Raw genomic sequence first — 15,369 nt, 5'->3', positions numbered from 1 at the left:
TGCATGTCGTCAGTGTCCAAGTGTTAGTGGCAAACTCCGTGGATATGTATGTGTGTGAGGTGACTGAACGTGAATCAACGGAAAGCAACGTGAGTGAAGAACGTGAGCTGGGATAGCGACAGTGAGTGGAGGAGGACACGAAGAACACAAGGGAATACGAGAAAAACAGGGAACGGAAGGAGCGGAAAGGAACAGGAAGGAACGGAAAGGAGTACGAGGGATCGGAGAGAAGCAAGAAGAGCGGAAGGAAACAAGGTGAACGGAAGAACACACGAGGGACGGGAGTGTTGGCCGTAACCGCGATCCAACAGAATCGTGCCAAACGTGGCACCAAGTAAAAGCAACACGAGGGTGGAAAGCGCATCCGCACACGGCACGACACGCAGAAAAAGACCAACAAACAAGCAAACGAACGCGCACACGAACGGCTGAACGGAAGAGAAGCAGGGTCCTTAGGTCACCAACAAAAGAGAGAACGCATGGGCAGATCAGCACCCGGGGTCGATGACGAGCACTGCATCTGCCGTGTATGGAATGCCATAGACAAGGCCATTGTCAGCGAGCACGCCATCGAACCACTCGGAAGATCCGCCAAAGTTGGTGCTGGTTGTTGTGTCGGTTGCGTTGGTGGCTGGATCGAGGACAAGGACTGATGGTGAGCCGTGTGGGATGCCGATAATGTTGGCGTTGGGTGCCAGCACACCGCCGACCCACTTTCCTGAACCCGCGGAATCGGGCACGGCGAGGGTTTCTGCAGTGTTGGTGGTCGGGTTGATGACGAGTGTGGTCGTGGAACTGTATGGGATGGTGTAGATGAGCCCATTTTGCGCAAGCACGCCCCCATACATACCACTTGGCGCTTGCACTGAAGCCACTGATGGTTGTGAGGTCCATTGTGAAGGACTCTGGATTGATGATGAGGACGGAAGATGCGGCCAATGGGATGCAGTAGATCAGCCCGTTGTCTGCTTGCACTCCGCCATACCATTTGGCATCCTGGGTCGACAGCCCAGCCAATGTTGTGGTGTCGGCTGTGTTGGTGTTGGGATCAATGATCAGCACAGAGCCCGCAGCGAATGGAATACCGAAGATGAGGCTGTTGTCAGCCACCACACCACTCAGCCACTTGCTGTTCGTCGAGCCAAGCGAGTGGATGCTTGTGGTGTCAGCCGTATTGGTGTCGGGGTCGATAATGAGCATCGTCTCCCTGTTTGATGGGAACATGTAGATGAGGCCGTTGTGTGCCAGCACGGCACCCGCCCACTTGGCTGGATCCGGTCCGAGTCCGGAGATTGTGGTTGTGTCAGCGGTGCTGGTTCTGGGATCGATGATGAGGACGGAAGGTGAGTTGTGAGGTGCCGCATAGATGAGACCGTTGTTGGCCAAAACCCCGCCACGCCACTTGTATGAAGACAAGCCAAGCTGCCCAAATGTGCTGGCAGTCGCCTCACACACCCTGCCTCGAAGAGCGGCGATCATGCTCTGCTGGGATTGAAGCGTGCAGTTCTGTGCTGCGATCATGCTCTGCTGTGCTTGAACCGTTGACTGGTACGCCTGCAAGATGCTCTGCTGTGCCACCACGGTTCCACGCAGCGTTTGCATCTCCGAAACGACGTTGACGCCATTCAGGAACACGGGCTGGGTCGCTGGGTCACTCGAGTTGACGTGCACAGCGCCGCTGTCATCTTGCGCCAGCTTGGCCCTGTTTGGTGTTGGTGGTGTGGCGATAGCCTCGACGCGGCACGCGCACACAACCAGGAAGAACACAGCCAACAAAACGGCAGCATGATGGAGCTGTGGGAGCGGTGGGAGGAGAGGGAGGACACCCGCCGCCATTTTGTTGCAGTGGGTTGTTGTTTGTGAAGTCGGGAAGAGTTGCGAAAGAATTGCACGACTTTTCAAGCCAAAGGCAACAGTGCGCAACGACAACCTCACGCATGTTTCGTTCAATGATCCTGAACCAGGACTTTGTGTGGTTCTGGCATGGTGGTGGGATGAGACATCGCTTCTCACTCATTGTTTAATCAAACCAGGCAAGCAAAGTAAAACAGAACACGCCACATGTAACAAACACCACACATTCTATGGGTAGACGACAAGCAACTAAACACGGGAACAAGAGGAAGAAACGCGCGCGTCAACGAAATGCGATGGAGATGAAGTGGATTCTCAAAGACGGAAGAAGAAATACGAAGCAAAGTGAAGGGAGGGGAGGGGATGGGATGGAAAAGAGATTGCGGTGGCACCGAAAAAGCAGCGTATGCGGGGACAGTGGAGATGGGAATGGTGTCCACACAAACAAACAAGCAGAACAGACGAGGACTGATGGAAATGAACGAACTTCAGTGGCGGACAGGATGCAAAGCACGCACAGCAATGACCTACAAATTACAGCATTGACACACGCACACGCACACGCACACGCACACGCACACCCACACACACACACACACACACACACACACACACACACACACACAGAAGCACACCCCCACACACAGACAGAAGCAATACACACGCCCAAAGACTTCAAGCACACATTCGCGTACTCGAAACACTCACGCCTCAAACACAAGGACGGCTCGAACAAGGACGCACGAAGGGTCTGTCACTACGATCTCCGCAGCCGACACATTGCCGCCCTGGTCCCACTGCGTGTGTGGGTGGAACGGCTGTGAATGTCGAATGTCGCCACTGGTGAAATCAATGACTGCCACGTGAGCGTCGTGTCTGGAGATGAGGGGCTGATCACGGAACGACCGCCATTTCCGTTCCGGGTCATGTCGTCGGGTGGGGTGAAGGCTCTTGTGCGTCACAGGATACGGGTTGCCGTACATGACATCGCACGCCAGAACAACGCGGTAGGCTTTGCCTGGCTCAAGCTTGAGGCAGTGCAGTTCAGGTGGAGAAGAGTGCCTGGGCCGGCAGCGCGAAGTGTAAGCGAGGGCGTAGTCAAGGTCTGGCGTGAAGTAACAGCCCGCACCAAACTTCGCACCTTGGGTCTGCAGTTGTGCAAAGTCACCGCCCAGGATGCCAACAACGGCCTCAAGGGATCTCACACCATGGAACACGCGCTGGAGGCGAATGGGCGGATCTTTGTCCACGCAGTTCGCGTCAAGCATGTTGTACAGGCGCGACGTGTCAAGCACGTTGTAAACGCCAGGACGGCCAGAACGGGTGACGCGCTCCAGCACCGCCCGCTCCTCGGCATCTGTTGCCTGGCCCGTTAACGTGTCGTGGGCGTATTTGGGCGCAAACGGGTGGCCGGCGCTGGTGAGGTGGCCACGATAGCGGGTGTTGTTGCGGTGCAGGGCGCCGTTGAAGGCGACGAGCTTCTGCTCGCACCACGTGATGGCGACGCAGCACAACGTGCGGCCGAAAGGGCAAAGCGGATTCTGCTGGGCGGTCCGGCCACCAGCAGCGTGAAGGAGCTGCAGGGTGCACATATGTGTGTGTGTGCGAGTGAGTGTGTGTGCGAGTGAGTGAGTGTGTGTGTGTGTGTGTGTGTGTGTGTGTGTGTGTGTGTTTGTGTGTGTGTGTGTGTGTGTGTGTTGGATTCCAAAGTGAGAAGGGCGAAGAGCAAGATGCCAGCACCAAGCTGAGATGGGGTCGTTGAGTGCACTGTGAAGAAGCAAGACACGCGCACGCACGCACACCGAGCACACAAAGCACACAAAGAACACGAAGAACACAAAGAACACGAAGAACACATGACAACTCCCCCCCCCACACACACACACAAACACAAACCTCAGTGACGGCGTCCTCGTCAGGTTGAAGTGGTGCAATGTGGACGGATTGGCGCGTCGACAGCTCCGTCGCTTGCACCGCGGCCAGCAGCTGCTGTGGAAACTTCCACACCGCATCTGGTGGTCCGTGAAGCAGCTCCTGCTGTTTCTTCTCGCCAATTTGAGAAAGCCGGTCGCCAGCGTCGTGTTGCGCCTTCAGGGCCGTGTGCAACTGACAGAACCCAACACGATTGCCGCTCGACTGGAAGCACCCACGGAGCAGCGCCTTAAATGCGCCTTCCATTTTCCGCCCCTCCTCAACATCAAGCGGCAGGTACTCATGTTTGTCGTACTTGTCGCCAAGCGTTCGTCCGGAGATGCGTTCCCCGCTGTACTCCCCGTGGTGCCAGGGTTTGGTGTTAAACCACACCTCCCACATAATGCAGCCAAATGAGAACACGTCCGTGTCAGCTCGCAATGGCTGCTCCAACAACTGCTCCGGTGATGCCCACAGCGGTGTGCCGACCACCTTCGACACCACAGACGCATTCTGGCACGAACGCGCTCAGGCCGAAATCCGCCACCTTGGCGGAGAGCGATGCGTCCAGCAGCACGTTGGGCGACTTGAGGTCGCGGTGCACGACGTCGTGGGCGTGCAGGAACTCCATCGCAGCCGCCACCTCGCTCAAGATGCGCAGCTTCTCGACGTTGCTGATGTGTTTCTTGTGTACGTGGATGTAGTCGTACAGGGACCCGTTCTCTGCCCAGCTCAGCACGAAGGCAAGCGTGCTGCGATCGCTGTCATGACACAGCCCGAGAAAAGGCACGATGTTTGGATGGCGAAGTGAGGCAAGGACGGCCACCTCTCTCAGCACACGCTTGTCAGGTACACGCGACTGTGCTGCTGTTGATGTTGAAGTTGCTGTGTCGCTCATTGCTTCCAGCAGGTGCTGCAGTCGTGGTCGCTCTTCAACATCGTCAACTTCCTTCAGCGCCACGTCGTGCCCAGCAAACGTGCTGCGATATAGCTTGCCAAATGCGCCCTTGATGGGCTTGCCTTCGTGGTCTTTTGCGCGTTTCTTCTCCTCGAAGCGGGCTGGATTCAGGTCGAGATTGAAGAGGGACTCTACGAAAAGAAGGGAAACACAGCCAGGCGTGAGAGAATTATGAACAAGGACAACACAGGCAGGCAAATATGTAGGCAGAGGAGATGAAAAAAAAAAAAGTACCTGTTGCTCGCGCAAGCTTTTCCGTGCTCTCCTGCACTTGGTGTTCTTCCAGACCAAGCAGACACAGAACACAGGCGTGTGAGTGATGTCACAGAGTCACTCGAGATCACTCAGAGCGAACAGGCAATTTGCAGCATGTATCAGCACTCACGGAGCTGCCTGATTGTTTCGTCCTTCGTGTTCGCAGCATTTGCATGCTCTGCGAGCTGGTCGTCTGAAGCAATGCAGACGAAACACAGGCGTGTGAGTGGTGCCACAGAGTCACTCGAGATCACTCAGAGGGCACAGGCAATTCGCAGCATGTATCGGCACTCACGGAGCTGTGTGATTGTTTCGTCCTTCGTGCTCATAGCATCTACATGCTCTGCGAGCTGGTCACCTGAAGCAATGCAGACGAAACACAGGCGTGTGAGTGGTGCCACAGAGTCACTCGAGGTCACTCAGAGGGCACAGGCAATTCGCAGCATGCATCGGCACTCACGGAGCCGCCTGATTGTTTCGTCCTTCGTGCGCATAGCATCTGCATGCTCTGCGAGCTGGTCACCTGAAGCAATGCAGACGAAACACAGGCGTGTGAGTGGTGCCACAGAGTCACTCGAGGTCACTCAGAGGGCACAGGCAATTCGCAGCATGTATCAGCACTCACTGAGCTGCCTGATTGTTGCGTCCTTCGTGCTCATAGCATCTGCATGTTCTGCGAGCTGGTTGCCTGAAGCAATGCAGATGAAACACAGGCGTGTGAGCGGTGCCACAGAGTCACTCGAGATCACTCAGAGGGCACAGGCAATTCGCAGCATGCATCGGCACTCACGGAGCTGCCTGATTGTTTCGTCCTTCGTGCGCATAGCATCTGCATGTTCTGCGAGCTGGTCGCCTGAAGCAAAGCAGACACAGAACACAGGCGTGTGAGTGGTGCCACAGAGTCACTCGAGATCACTCAGAGGGCACAGGCAATTCGCAGCATGCATCGGCACTCACAGAGCTGCCTGATTGTTTCTTCCTTCGTGCTCATAGCATCTGCATGTCCTGCGAGCTGGTCGCCTGAAGCAGCGCACATGAAACACAGGCGTGTGAGTGGTGCCACAGAGTCACTCGAGGTCACTCAGAGGGCACAGGCAATTCGCAGCATGCATCGGCACTCACGGAGCTGCCTGATTGTTTCGTCCTTCGAGTTCATAGCATCCGCATGTCCTGCGAGCTGGTCGCCTGAAGCAGCGCACATGAAACAAGAGCGGTGAAGAAGCAGGTTTGCTGAGTGGGCACACATTGTCCGAGGCGATTAAAACAAGTCACCCCAGGCAGAGCTGAAACAGAACGTGTAGGCAGCGATCGGATGTGCGTCCTCGTCAGCATGTGCAGACCATGACAGGGCCTGACCAGTTCCTTTCCCACACAAGGGGGACACAGTGACGTTCACGTATTTACCGTGTCACGAGCTCATGAGAGCAGTGTACAAGGCCGCTCACAAAACAAACACCAACACCAACTTGTGAGGGTTTACCTTGCTTTTCCCGTTCAACGCCGCGTGTCAATTCTCGTTCCTCCGACCTAGAAGTGCCAGCCCAGACCAAAGAAAATTGAGTTCATCCACATAAGGGCGAGGAATGCAGGTACAACACACGACAGAGCATGAAGAAGCGCCGCAGCTGTGAACGCACATGTACCACTGGACGTCCCGTGCTTCTGGCCACCCTGCACCAACTGCGTGGGCAGCAGGAACGCCAACGTTGATCAGCCTAAGTCGAGAGAACATGCGCGTGGATTCAAGACAAAAGCAGGCGAGGCGGCCGAGATGTAGTTATGATGAGCCGCTTGCATGGTGATTGTGATGGAATTTGTGATGCACCACAACAACACGTAAGGCGCCAGAGAAGCAGGGAGAGCAAATCACAAGCATGACCCACGCATGATTTTGACACACGGGTGAAACCCACAGAAGCTCCTGCAGTCCTGAGTGGTCACGCAGAGCCGTGGCCAACGCTTGACAGCCTTGAGGTCCAATCGGGTTGTTCCCAATGCTGCAAAGAGTGACACCAATGGCAATATACACGAAGGCGTGAGAAGGAGAATGGCCGGTGGTCGGGAAAGAATCTCAACAAGAAAGCCCATCACCGTGTCGCGTGCCTTGTTCCCTCACTGATCACACTTGGGATGACTGCGACGTATGCACTGCACTCAATTGACTGACTGCAGCTCTCGTAGATCGGTGTATCCTTGCAAGGCGTCAGCCAACATGACGCAGTCCTCAGATCCAATCAGGTTATCGTACAACCTGAACACGACAGGAACGCAAGTGTCCGTGTGTGTGTGTGTGTGTGTGCGTGTGTGCGTGTGTGTGTCCGTGCGTGTGTGTGTGGGTGTGCGTGTGTGTGTCCGTGCGTGCGTGTGTGCGTATGTGTGTCCGTGTGTGTGTGCCCATGTCCGTGTCCGTGTGTCCGGACGTGCAAGCGTGCGCGCACATGAATACTACAGGCACGAACCACCACACACTGCACACTGGAGATGGCCCAGGAAACACATCGCAAGCGTCATATCTTGGAATCGCAACACTCACAACACGCCTGTGGGCGTGCTCACCTCAGAACCTCGATGTTTTTGTTGTTTCTCCTGTCGAATGCAATTGCCAAGCTTTGTGCGCCTTTGGTTCCCAATGTCGTTCCGACCAGCCTGCAAAATAGGCGTTTGGTTGAAACCAGTCAGTTCTCAAACGTGCAAGGCGCGGAATAGGCCAGTGACGAGCTACAGCATTGATTACATGATTGGACCGCTTGCAGGAGATGTCATGCAGGACTGCTTGCATGTGCACAACGGTGATGATGCAAACCCGGCAAGTCACATTGCAACACACTCTATATCTCTCGCAGGTTCATCGCATGCGATAGATCGAAGGAGTTCCTTGATGTGATGTTGCAAGCCTGCCTCTTGCATCAACTGCTCCATCACGTCCAGCTGGTTGTCCTGCCGCTGCCACCACCTCCACCGCACTGCTTCACCATCACTCGTGTCCTCTTCCACAGTCTCATCACTGCTTTGTGTCTGTGTGAGTGCCACAACACTGTCAAGAAGAAGTGATGATGGGTGGTTGGTGGTGATGTGCTGGAACTGCTCACGCGACTTTCTGCGCCCCAACAGAAACATCAGCCACAGAAGAGACACCCCCACCACGGCCGTCAAAGCCGCCCCAACTGCTGTCCGCACATCCACTTCATCCATCACTGTTGTTGTGTTGTGGTTTGTTTCTGCTGAAGGTGCCCGAACGAAAAGTGACAATTACACCCACCAATCGTCTTGCTTGTGTGTGAGGGCACAATTCCAAATCGGGTGGCAGGTGTTGCCAGAAACGCAAGGATTTTCCTTCTCTGTCAACAACAAGGCAAGCAAAGAAGGAATCCTTCTCTGTCAGCATGGCAAGCAGAGAAGGAAACAAACAGCGCGGTGCGTTTTGTTGATGTGAGCGCCACTTTTCGCCAACAAGACACAGAAAACAAAGGCACACTGGTTGGATGGTTTGTGGATGCGATCACAAAGAAGGCCTTCCTCGCGTACACGCAAGCCAGCAAGCAAGCACCTCGTCGTTGTTGTGGTGCAACAAGAAGGACACCTGCTGCGCGTGTATTATTGATCTGTTGCACAAGCAGTGGCAGCCACTCCACGATGCAGTGGGCAATGGAACCGTGCTCTTTGTGTCGCACATGGCGGTTCAAGGAAACGATGGCAGTTCAAGAAGGGAAGAAAACGACGCACGTGCTGAACGTGTTCAGCTTGCTGTTGCTTTGAGAGTTTGCACATCAATGTGTGTGTGTGTGTGTGTGTGTGTGTGTGTGTGTGTGTGTGTGTGTGTGTGTGCGTAGAAAGACAGTGTGTATGCAATACACTCGACTCACTCCACTGACTGCTCCCACCAACCACTGCCTTCGAATCCGATCTGACCACCTTTCCCACCACCCCCTGCTGCGATCAGGAAGCGTCTGCCACAAGAACTACACCCCCTCCCCGACTCTCATGCAAGCACCTGCTCGACGCTCGACCTCCATGCGCACACAATGTAAGCCGGCTGCAGTCACGTCCCTGTTCATCACTTTTATTCCTCCTCCTCGATCACACGCATGCACACACTCATGCACTCGCACACAAACGCACACATGGGACATTGCTGCCACCACCCGCAGTCAAACAGCGTGGGCGGCCGCTGGGAATGAACGTGGTTGAAGTGGTTGAGGAGGAGGGCAAAGAGCTCGTGCACGAAGCAGAGGACATGGCAGAGAGGGTGGGTGTGCATCCACAGCAATCACAACAACGCCACCACAATGAACGCGGCGGCACTGCTGCAACCAGTATATGGGAGCGGCATCACGCCCATTCCAACCAGCATTGCCTGCGCCTGTACATGGGCCAGCAGCGCCACCGTCCCTGACGCATGCCATGATGCCGACATTGTCAACGACACCAATCATCACAAGCACATTGCCACCGCTGCAGCGGGATTGCAGTGCAGACGCCGATGTTGGCCTTGTCTGCAGCAACGGCAACGACAGCAACAACAGCTGTGATGGCAGCAGAAACAGCGGCAGCAGTAGGGCTTGTCCACCCTCCTTTCCTAACACGGTGCCGCCGTTACCTCATGTCTGCGACGACTGCAGCGACAGCGCCACGGCCGTTCTTGCACACATCAGTGGCAGCCTTTCCGTCACCAACTCGCTTGATGGCATCACCATCATCCTCATCGTCGTCTTCATCACCCCATCGCCGTCATCAACAACAGCGGCCACAGCAGCAGCACCAGCAGCACCACCGGCGAGCACTGCTGCACCTCCAGCATCACTCTCAGCGTCTGTAGCGCTTGCAGACAGAGAGTCGGGGGCGGAGAAGATTCACATGCTCGGCTGTCGGTAAGCAATGCACACACCAGTGTGCTGTGGTTGTGGAGTTCAGCGCATGCTCGATGGCACGGTGATGTGTTCACTCACCCCTTCGTGTGTGTGTGTGTGTGTGTGTGTGTGTGTCTGTGTCTGTGTGTCTGTGTGTCTGTGTGTCTGTGTGTCTGTGTGTCTGTGTGTCTGTGTGCACGTCTTAGGCTGTGGCATCGAGGATTGGGCGGGCTTTTGAATCCAAGCGCGCTTCAGGGCAGCGACGAGGATGCTCGCAACCACCACCGGGTCAAAGTAGCAGACAGAAGGCTTTTCACTGCCCAGGTGGGTGTCTGTGTCTATGTATCTGTGTTTCTGGCTCTCTGCGTGTGTGCGTATGTGTCTGTGCACCGCGCATGTGTACGCATGCAGTGCGTCTCCTTCACTTCCCCATTCACTCCCCCCTCACGTCCTCTCCCGCGACGCACGCGCCTGCACTTGCATACAGATAAAGCGCGTTCCATCCTGCGTCATACAACGGCACGGTGTACGTGGCAGACTCATCAACGCAGTCTTCCACCGAGGACAGACAATGGTGTCTGGGGCACCAGCTGCGCAAGCTGTACAACATCGAGGCAGACCACGTCGTGCACCTCAGGGATGTGCCACAGCAGCAAGACAGTGTGTCGTGTGGCCTATTTGCGCTGGCTTACGCCACACTGCTGGCTGCTGGCCTGCATCCACTCGACTTGAACAGCGTCAGCATGACGGCACACCAGCTGCGCACGTGGTACTTGCAGTGCGTGGCTGATCGGGAGGCAGATGTTGAGGAGGCGCTGCTCATGAAGTTGCTACAAGAGGCACAACTCGACGACGACGACGACAACAACAACAACAACAACAACAACAACAACAACAACAACAACAACAACAACAACAACAACAACAACAACAACAACAACAACAACAACAACAACAACAACAACAACTTCTGCAACAACAACAGCAGCAGCAACAACAACAACAACAACAACAACAACAACAACAACAACAACAACAACAACAACCTAACAACTTCTGCAACAACAACTTCTGCAACAACAGCAGCAGCAGCAACAACAACAACAACTACAACAACTAATACTACTACAGCAACAACAGCCACACCTGCAACAGCAGTTGCAGTTGCTGCCACAAGTGCACCATACCGTCGCTCAGCATGGGCTGCTGAACAATCAGTTCCCGCATTATACCCAGCAACAACAGGCACAGCAACAGCATGACCACCAGCAGATCCAGCAACAGCAGCACTCGGCATCGTGGCAGATTGCGCTGCACCATGCACGAGGTGCCAAGAACAGACGCAGTCGGAGACGACGACGCCAACAGCGCAGACGCAACGCGCAGAGCACATCAACGTCGTCCTCCTCTATGCCCTGGAATGAGCAGTGTGGTTCCACCACTCCGGTCGCCGTGATGGAGAGTTTGCACATCCCAGTACACGGTTCTCACGGCAAGTGGAAGCACACTCGCCTTGTGTTTGTGTGTGTGTGTGTGTGTGTGTGTGTGTGTGTGGTTGCGAAGATTTTAAGATAACGTAAAGTTACGTAACAATCTTAGTAATTATATGATGGGGGTACTAGACGCACCTACTTAAGCTCCGTAACGTGATGGTTAAACCTCGGAGGTTCACTTCTCTTTTGCGCCGCCAGACAGGGCCGGCTGAACCTAATGGCTTTAATGACGGTCTATGCGACGCTCGTAACCAACAAATACCTAGGACACTATCGGTACTATCATGCAGAAACTAAGCCGGCTCGCTCCCCCAGGTATTGTAGATTACAGAGTTACATTCAAGAGAAGTTAGTTTTGTAGCAAATAGTACAACTCTTCCTACCAAATGATACACGTCATCCTGGGTCGAGCATGAATTGTTTATAGGCGCTTCCCTAGCAAGAACCAAAGTTCTGCGCTAGGATTCTTAATATTAAAAACTTAAGTGAACCGTCGGGCCGCATATTAAAACTTCTGACGAGTTCACTTGACTAAAAAAAACCACACACACACACACACACACACACACACACACACACACGCGCGCGCGCGCGCGCGCGCAGCAACACAATTCCTCCGCATCGCGTTCGCCAAACATGTCCAGGACCGCAGCATCGCGACGGAAGTGGACCGATATGAAGAGCACTTTGCTGAGCAGCCCATCGTTGCACAACTGCGCAAACTGGTCCTTGTTGTCGACGGAGGCCATGGATGTGCTGCAGATGTCCACGAGCTGGCAGTGCTGGACAAGTGTTCTGAGCCCATCAAAGTCGGCATGGAAGCGGGAACTACGGAGCGTGACGATGAGACCTTCATCATGCACCTTGCCCTTGTCTTGAAGAAGTTGGGCCGTCGAGAAGATTGCATAAGGCAATGTTCAAGCACCTGACGCTCTTGTCGGGGATGTCCTGCAGCCAGTCCACGATGTCATCCTTGAGAGAAGAGATTTGCTTCTCCCCGCGAAGGTTGATCTTGGATGATATGTAGCGGGCTGAGACGTCGAGCGTATTCCACCGCGGCACAGTGTTCGTTGGTGACAGTGCTTGCTTTCGATCCTTGTCCAAGTCGGCAATCTCGTCGTGCTCTGAGCAGTAGAGCTGGAAGAACCGCAAAGCCACATCGTGCAAATGCGGGCGTGGTGAAAACGGATCAGCAAGTGACTCCGGATCAGCAAAGGCAACGTCAGCGCTGCGGTAGGTCTTGAGAAATGGGTGGAGAGGCTTGAACGCTTCATCTTGGCTGCACAGGCGCTGCAGCTCTGTAGGTTGTTCCAGTTGTTCCTCTTCGTTGTTTCCCTTGGGCATGGTTCTATGGTTGTTGTTGTTGTTGTTGACGTTGGAAGGGCTGAAAGGTGGACGCAAGAAATGACGTGATTTGAAATTTGAATCCCTGCCCAACTGGGACAAAACAATCAAGCCTTGACTCTGTTGACTCTGACCACATTTACCTGCTGACTCAGTGAGACCCGCGTAACACACAACCCCACACCGCTACACCCAGCAGTGCTTGCCAAGAGAAAAACGCTTTCACGCGCTGAGGAGACGAGGAGCTGGAGTGCTGACAGCAGCAGCAGCAGGCTCATTGTTCACGATTGTAGCAATCGGTGCAGCCGGTCTACTCCTATCACTGCTCACTTCATCTGTGTTCCGATTGTTGTTCACTGTGTTCACGTATCATCAGTCGTTGCAAGTCGTTTTGTGTGTTGTGCCACAACTTATGCTCTGCGAGCTGAGTGTCCTTGTTTATTCTTGTTCTTATCTGAACATACACTCCGAGCTTACAATTGCACTCCTGCGGGCTCACAGCCTCGGACTCGATGACAAGAACTGCACCCAGCAACCATACAGTTTTGTGAAGCCTCATCGACCCCCCCCCTTTCCACAAACGAAATCACACACACGCACGCACCACACACACGCACGCACACACAGCAACTCAAGACAATCAGCAGCCTGGATCAATGATGAGGACATCTGATGAGCTGTGTGGGATGCCATAGATGAGGCCGTTGGTGGCAAGCACACCCCCATGCCATTGTTCGCCACTAGCTTGGGTTTCCAGTGACGTGTCATCCACCGTGTTGGACGTTGGGTTAATGATGAGTGCGGACCCCGTGCTGCGCGGAATGCCAATGATGTTTCCGTTTCGAGCCAGCACTGCACCACGCCACTTCCGGTTGCTACTTGAGAGCCCGGTAATGGAACTTGCGTCAGTCGTGTTATCTGTTGGATCAACGATCAGGACAAAGGTGGCACTGTCGGGGACTCCATAAATGAGGCCATTTCTGCCAATGCAGTGCCGTGCCACTTGGCTCCCGAAGCAAACCCAGAGATGGTGGTGGTATCCACTGTTTTTGAGGTCGGATTGATGATAAGCACACTTGTTTCCAAATAGGGAAGGCAATATATCAGCCCATTGCCTGCTTGCACGCCACCAAACCACCGAGACACTGCACTTGTTTCTGTGACGGTAATTGTGTCGGTCACATTGACGGCTGGATTGATGACGAGAACCAAGGAAGTCTGCCACGGGATGCCGAAGATGAGCCCGTTCATGGCAGCCACGCCACTGATCCACCTCCCTCCACCGGACGAGAATTCGCCAAGAGAACTGCTGTCAACTGCATTAGTGTACGGATTAATGATGAGCACAGACGTCGCATGGGCTGGAAATCCGAAGATGAGACCGTTGCCCCCGAGAACACCACCACCCCATTTTGCGCCTCCTTCGGGCAAGCCGCTGATGGTGGTTGTGTCGGCCGTGTTGGTTGCAGGATCAATGATCAGCACAGATGAGGAATGAAACGGGATACCAAAGATGAGCCCGGTGCTGGCTGAAACGCCACCAATCCAATCCTCATTTGCCTTTCCGACGTTTGCCATTGTTGTTGTGTCTGTTGACGGCGACACGGGAAACCGCCAGCAAAACGCCGCAACGTATCCCTCGATCCTGTGTTGAAGGGCTCGATTCTTGTCCTTCAGCACATCATTGACGCTTTGTTGAGCCATCAGCCTGCCAGCTTGCTCATCGTTGACACCCATCTGCTCCTCCAACATGCTGGCCTGTTGCTGCACCACCTCGAACATCTTCCCCACGTCCACGCCGTTCACAAAGACGGGTTCCTTCTCTGGATCGCTGGTGTTGATGTGCAGGGCGCCATACTCATCCTCTTCCATCACCACACCCCCACACACGCGTGCGACGACGACCAGCACCAGCAACAGCAGGAGGGGTTGGAAGCGGGCAGCCATCATCATCATTATGACTGTGAACGGCGAGCTGGTGATGGCAGGCTTGCTTGTAGGCTTGTTGCTTGTTGCTTGCTGGATGCCTGCTTCTTTCCTTCTTTCCTTGCTGTTGTTCTCGGTGTGGGTGTGGAGAAGTGATGGAAATCGTACATCATCCTTCTGCACAGACGGCAGGAAGAAGTGAAGCAGAGAAGAAGGCGTTTGGCTGTGCTGTGTTTGTGCTTGTTCTTTTGTTCTTTTGTTTGTGCTTGGTGCGTACACCCCAGACCATCTCTCCCCCTTCATCTTCCCATGACCCCGGTCCTCGCAGAGAGAACGAGGTCACCTATCTGTCTCCCTCTGTCTCCCCCTCCTCTCACAGTCCTACAGTCATGAGGCGATGTCCTTCCTCTTTCGCTTGCCTCACACTCAGCACACTCAATTCCCTCCTTGCGCTGCTGTGCATGCTGTACACCACCATCCCCAGCAACAACAACAACAACAGCAGCAGCAGCAACAATACGCTGTTCGCACATGCAGCGGTGATTGAGGAGGACGAGTGGGGCACCCTGCACATCAGCACCACCACAGCCAGCAATGGCAGCAACGACAGCGACGACAAGCACCAACCTCGTGTGCTGGTGAATGGGTCGATGTGGAGCAAATGCAAAGTCAGCTGCAGGAAACCGCTCGACTCGCAGACCACGTTGCAGCTTGTGCTGCTGCTGTGGCAGCGAAGAAGAATTGTCATGCCAGTACCTTGCTGCAGCAGCAAACCCTGGCG

At 54.5% G+C, this 15,369-nt stretch overlaps 5 protein-coding genes across 6 annotated transcripts; 1 reads left to right on the top strand and 4 right to left on the bottom strand.

The window, feature by feature from the left end:
- Positions 1 to 28: 28 nt before the first annotated feature.
- On the bottom strand, positions 29 to 1,836 carry PTSG_02728 (uncharacterized protein; the record flags this gene model as incomplete). Its single annotated transcript, XM_004996167.1, has 2 exons — positions 29 to 795; positions 851 to 1,836. The coding sequence occupies 2 exons, from the start codon at positions 1,834 to 1,836 to the stop codon at positions 489 to 491; spliced, it is 1,293 nt and encodes a 430-aa protein (XP_004996224.1). The 3' UTR covers positions 29 to 488.
- A 588-nt stretch (positions 1,837 to 2,424) lies between these two features.
- On the bottom strand, positions 2,425 to 8,204 carry PTSG_02727. 2 transcript variants are annotated; one of them, XM_004996166.1, is made up of 13 exons: positions 7,806 to 8,204; positions 7,535 to 7,624; positions 7,146 to 7,229; positions 6,892 to 6,975; positions 6,622 to 6,693; positions 6,459 to 6,505; positions 6,101 to 6,163; positions 5,769 to 5,831; positions 5,439 to 5,501; positions 5,109 to 5,171; positions 4,313 to 4,854; positions 3,751 to 4,278; positions 2,425 to 3,431 (listed from the first exon to the last, which is right to left on the bottom strand). In XM_004996166.1, the coding sequence occupies exons 1-13, from the start codon at positions 8,168 to 8,170 to the stop codon at positions 2,559 to 2,561; spliced, it is 2,937 nt and encodes a 978-aa protein (XP_004996223.1). In that variant the 5' UTR covers positions 8,171 to 8,204; the 3' UTR covers positions 2,425 to 2,558. The 2 variants fall into 2 exon arrangements, with proteins under 2 accessions (XP_004996223.1, XP_004996222.1); XM_004996165.1 differs by lacking the exons at positions 6,892 to 6,975; positions 7,146 to 7,229; positions 7,535 to 7,624; positions 7,806 to 8,204 and having other exon boundaries at positions 6,616 to 6,737.
- A 755-nt stretch (positions 8,205 to 8,959) lies between these two features.
- PTSG_02726 (uncharacterized protein) lies at positions 8,960 to 10,945 on the top strand (the record flags this gene model as incomplete). Its single annotated transcript, XM_004996164.1, has 6 exons — positions 8,960 to 9,002; positions 9,127 to 9,291; positions 9,327 to 9,846; positions 10,032 to 10,149; positions 10,416 to 10,603; positions 10,663 to 10,945. The coding sequence occupies 6 exons, from the start codon at positions 8,960 to 8,962 to the stop codon at positions 10,943 to 10,945; spliced, it is 1,317 nt and encodes a 438-aa protein (XP_004996221.1).
- An 808-nt stretch (positions 10,946 to 11,753) lies between these two features.
- On the bottom strand, positions 11,754 to 12,662 carry PTSG_02725 (uncharacterized protein; the record flags this gene model as incomplete). The annotated part of the gene is made up of 3 exons (XM_004996163.1): positions 11,754 to 11,784; positions 11,928 to 12,113; positions 12,244 to 12,662. 3 exons carry the CDS (start codon positions 12,660 to 12,662, stop codon positions 11,754 to 11,756), a joined length of 636 nt encoding a protein of 211 aa, XP_004996220.1.
- A 640-nt stretch (positions 12,663 to 13,302) lies between these two features.
- Positions 13,303 to 14,534, bottom strand: PTSG_02724 (uncharacterized protein; the record flags this gene model as incomplete). Its single annotated transcript, XM_004996162.1, has 2 exons — positions 13,303 to 13,705; positions 13,801 to 14,534. 2 exons carry the CDS (start codon positions 14,532 to 14,534, stop codon positions 13,303 to 13,305), a joined length of 1,137 nt encoding a protein of 378 aa, XP_004996219.1.
- Between the last annotated feature and the right edge of the window lie 835 nt (positions 14,535 to 15,369).

The sequence above is a fragment of the Salpingoeca rosetta genome, assembly GCF_000188695.1.
Source record: "Salpingoeca rosetta unplaced genomic scaffold supercont1.6, whole genome shotgun sequence".
Lineage (NCBI taxonomy): Eukaryota > Choanoflagellata > Craspedida > Salpingoecidae > Salpingoeca > Salpingoeca rosetta.
Note: the sequence above shows the minus strand (reverse complement) of the source record. Positions and strands in the feature narration are given on the sequence as shown.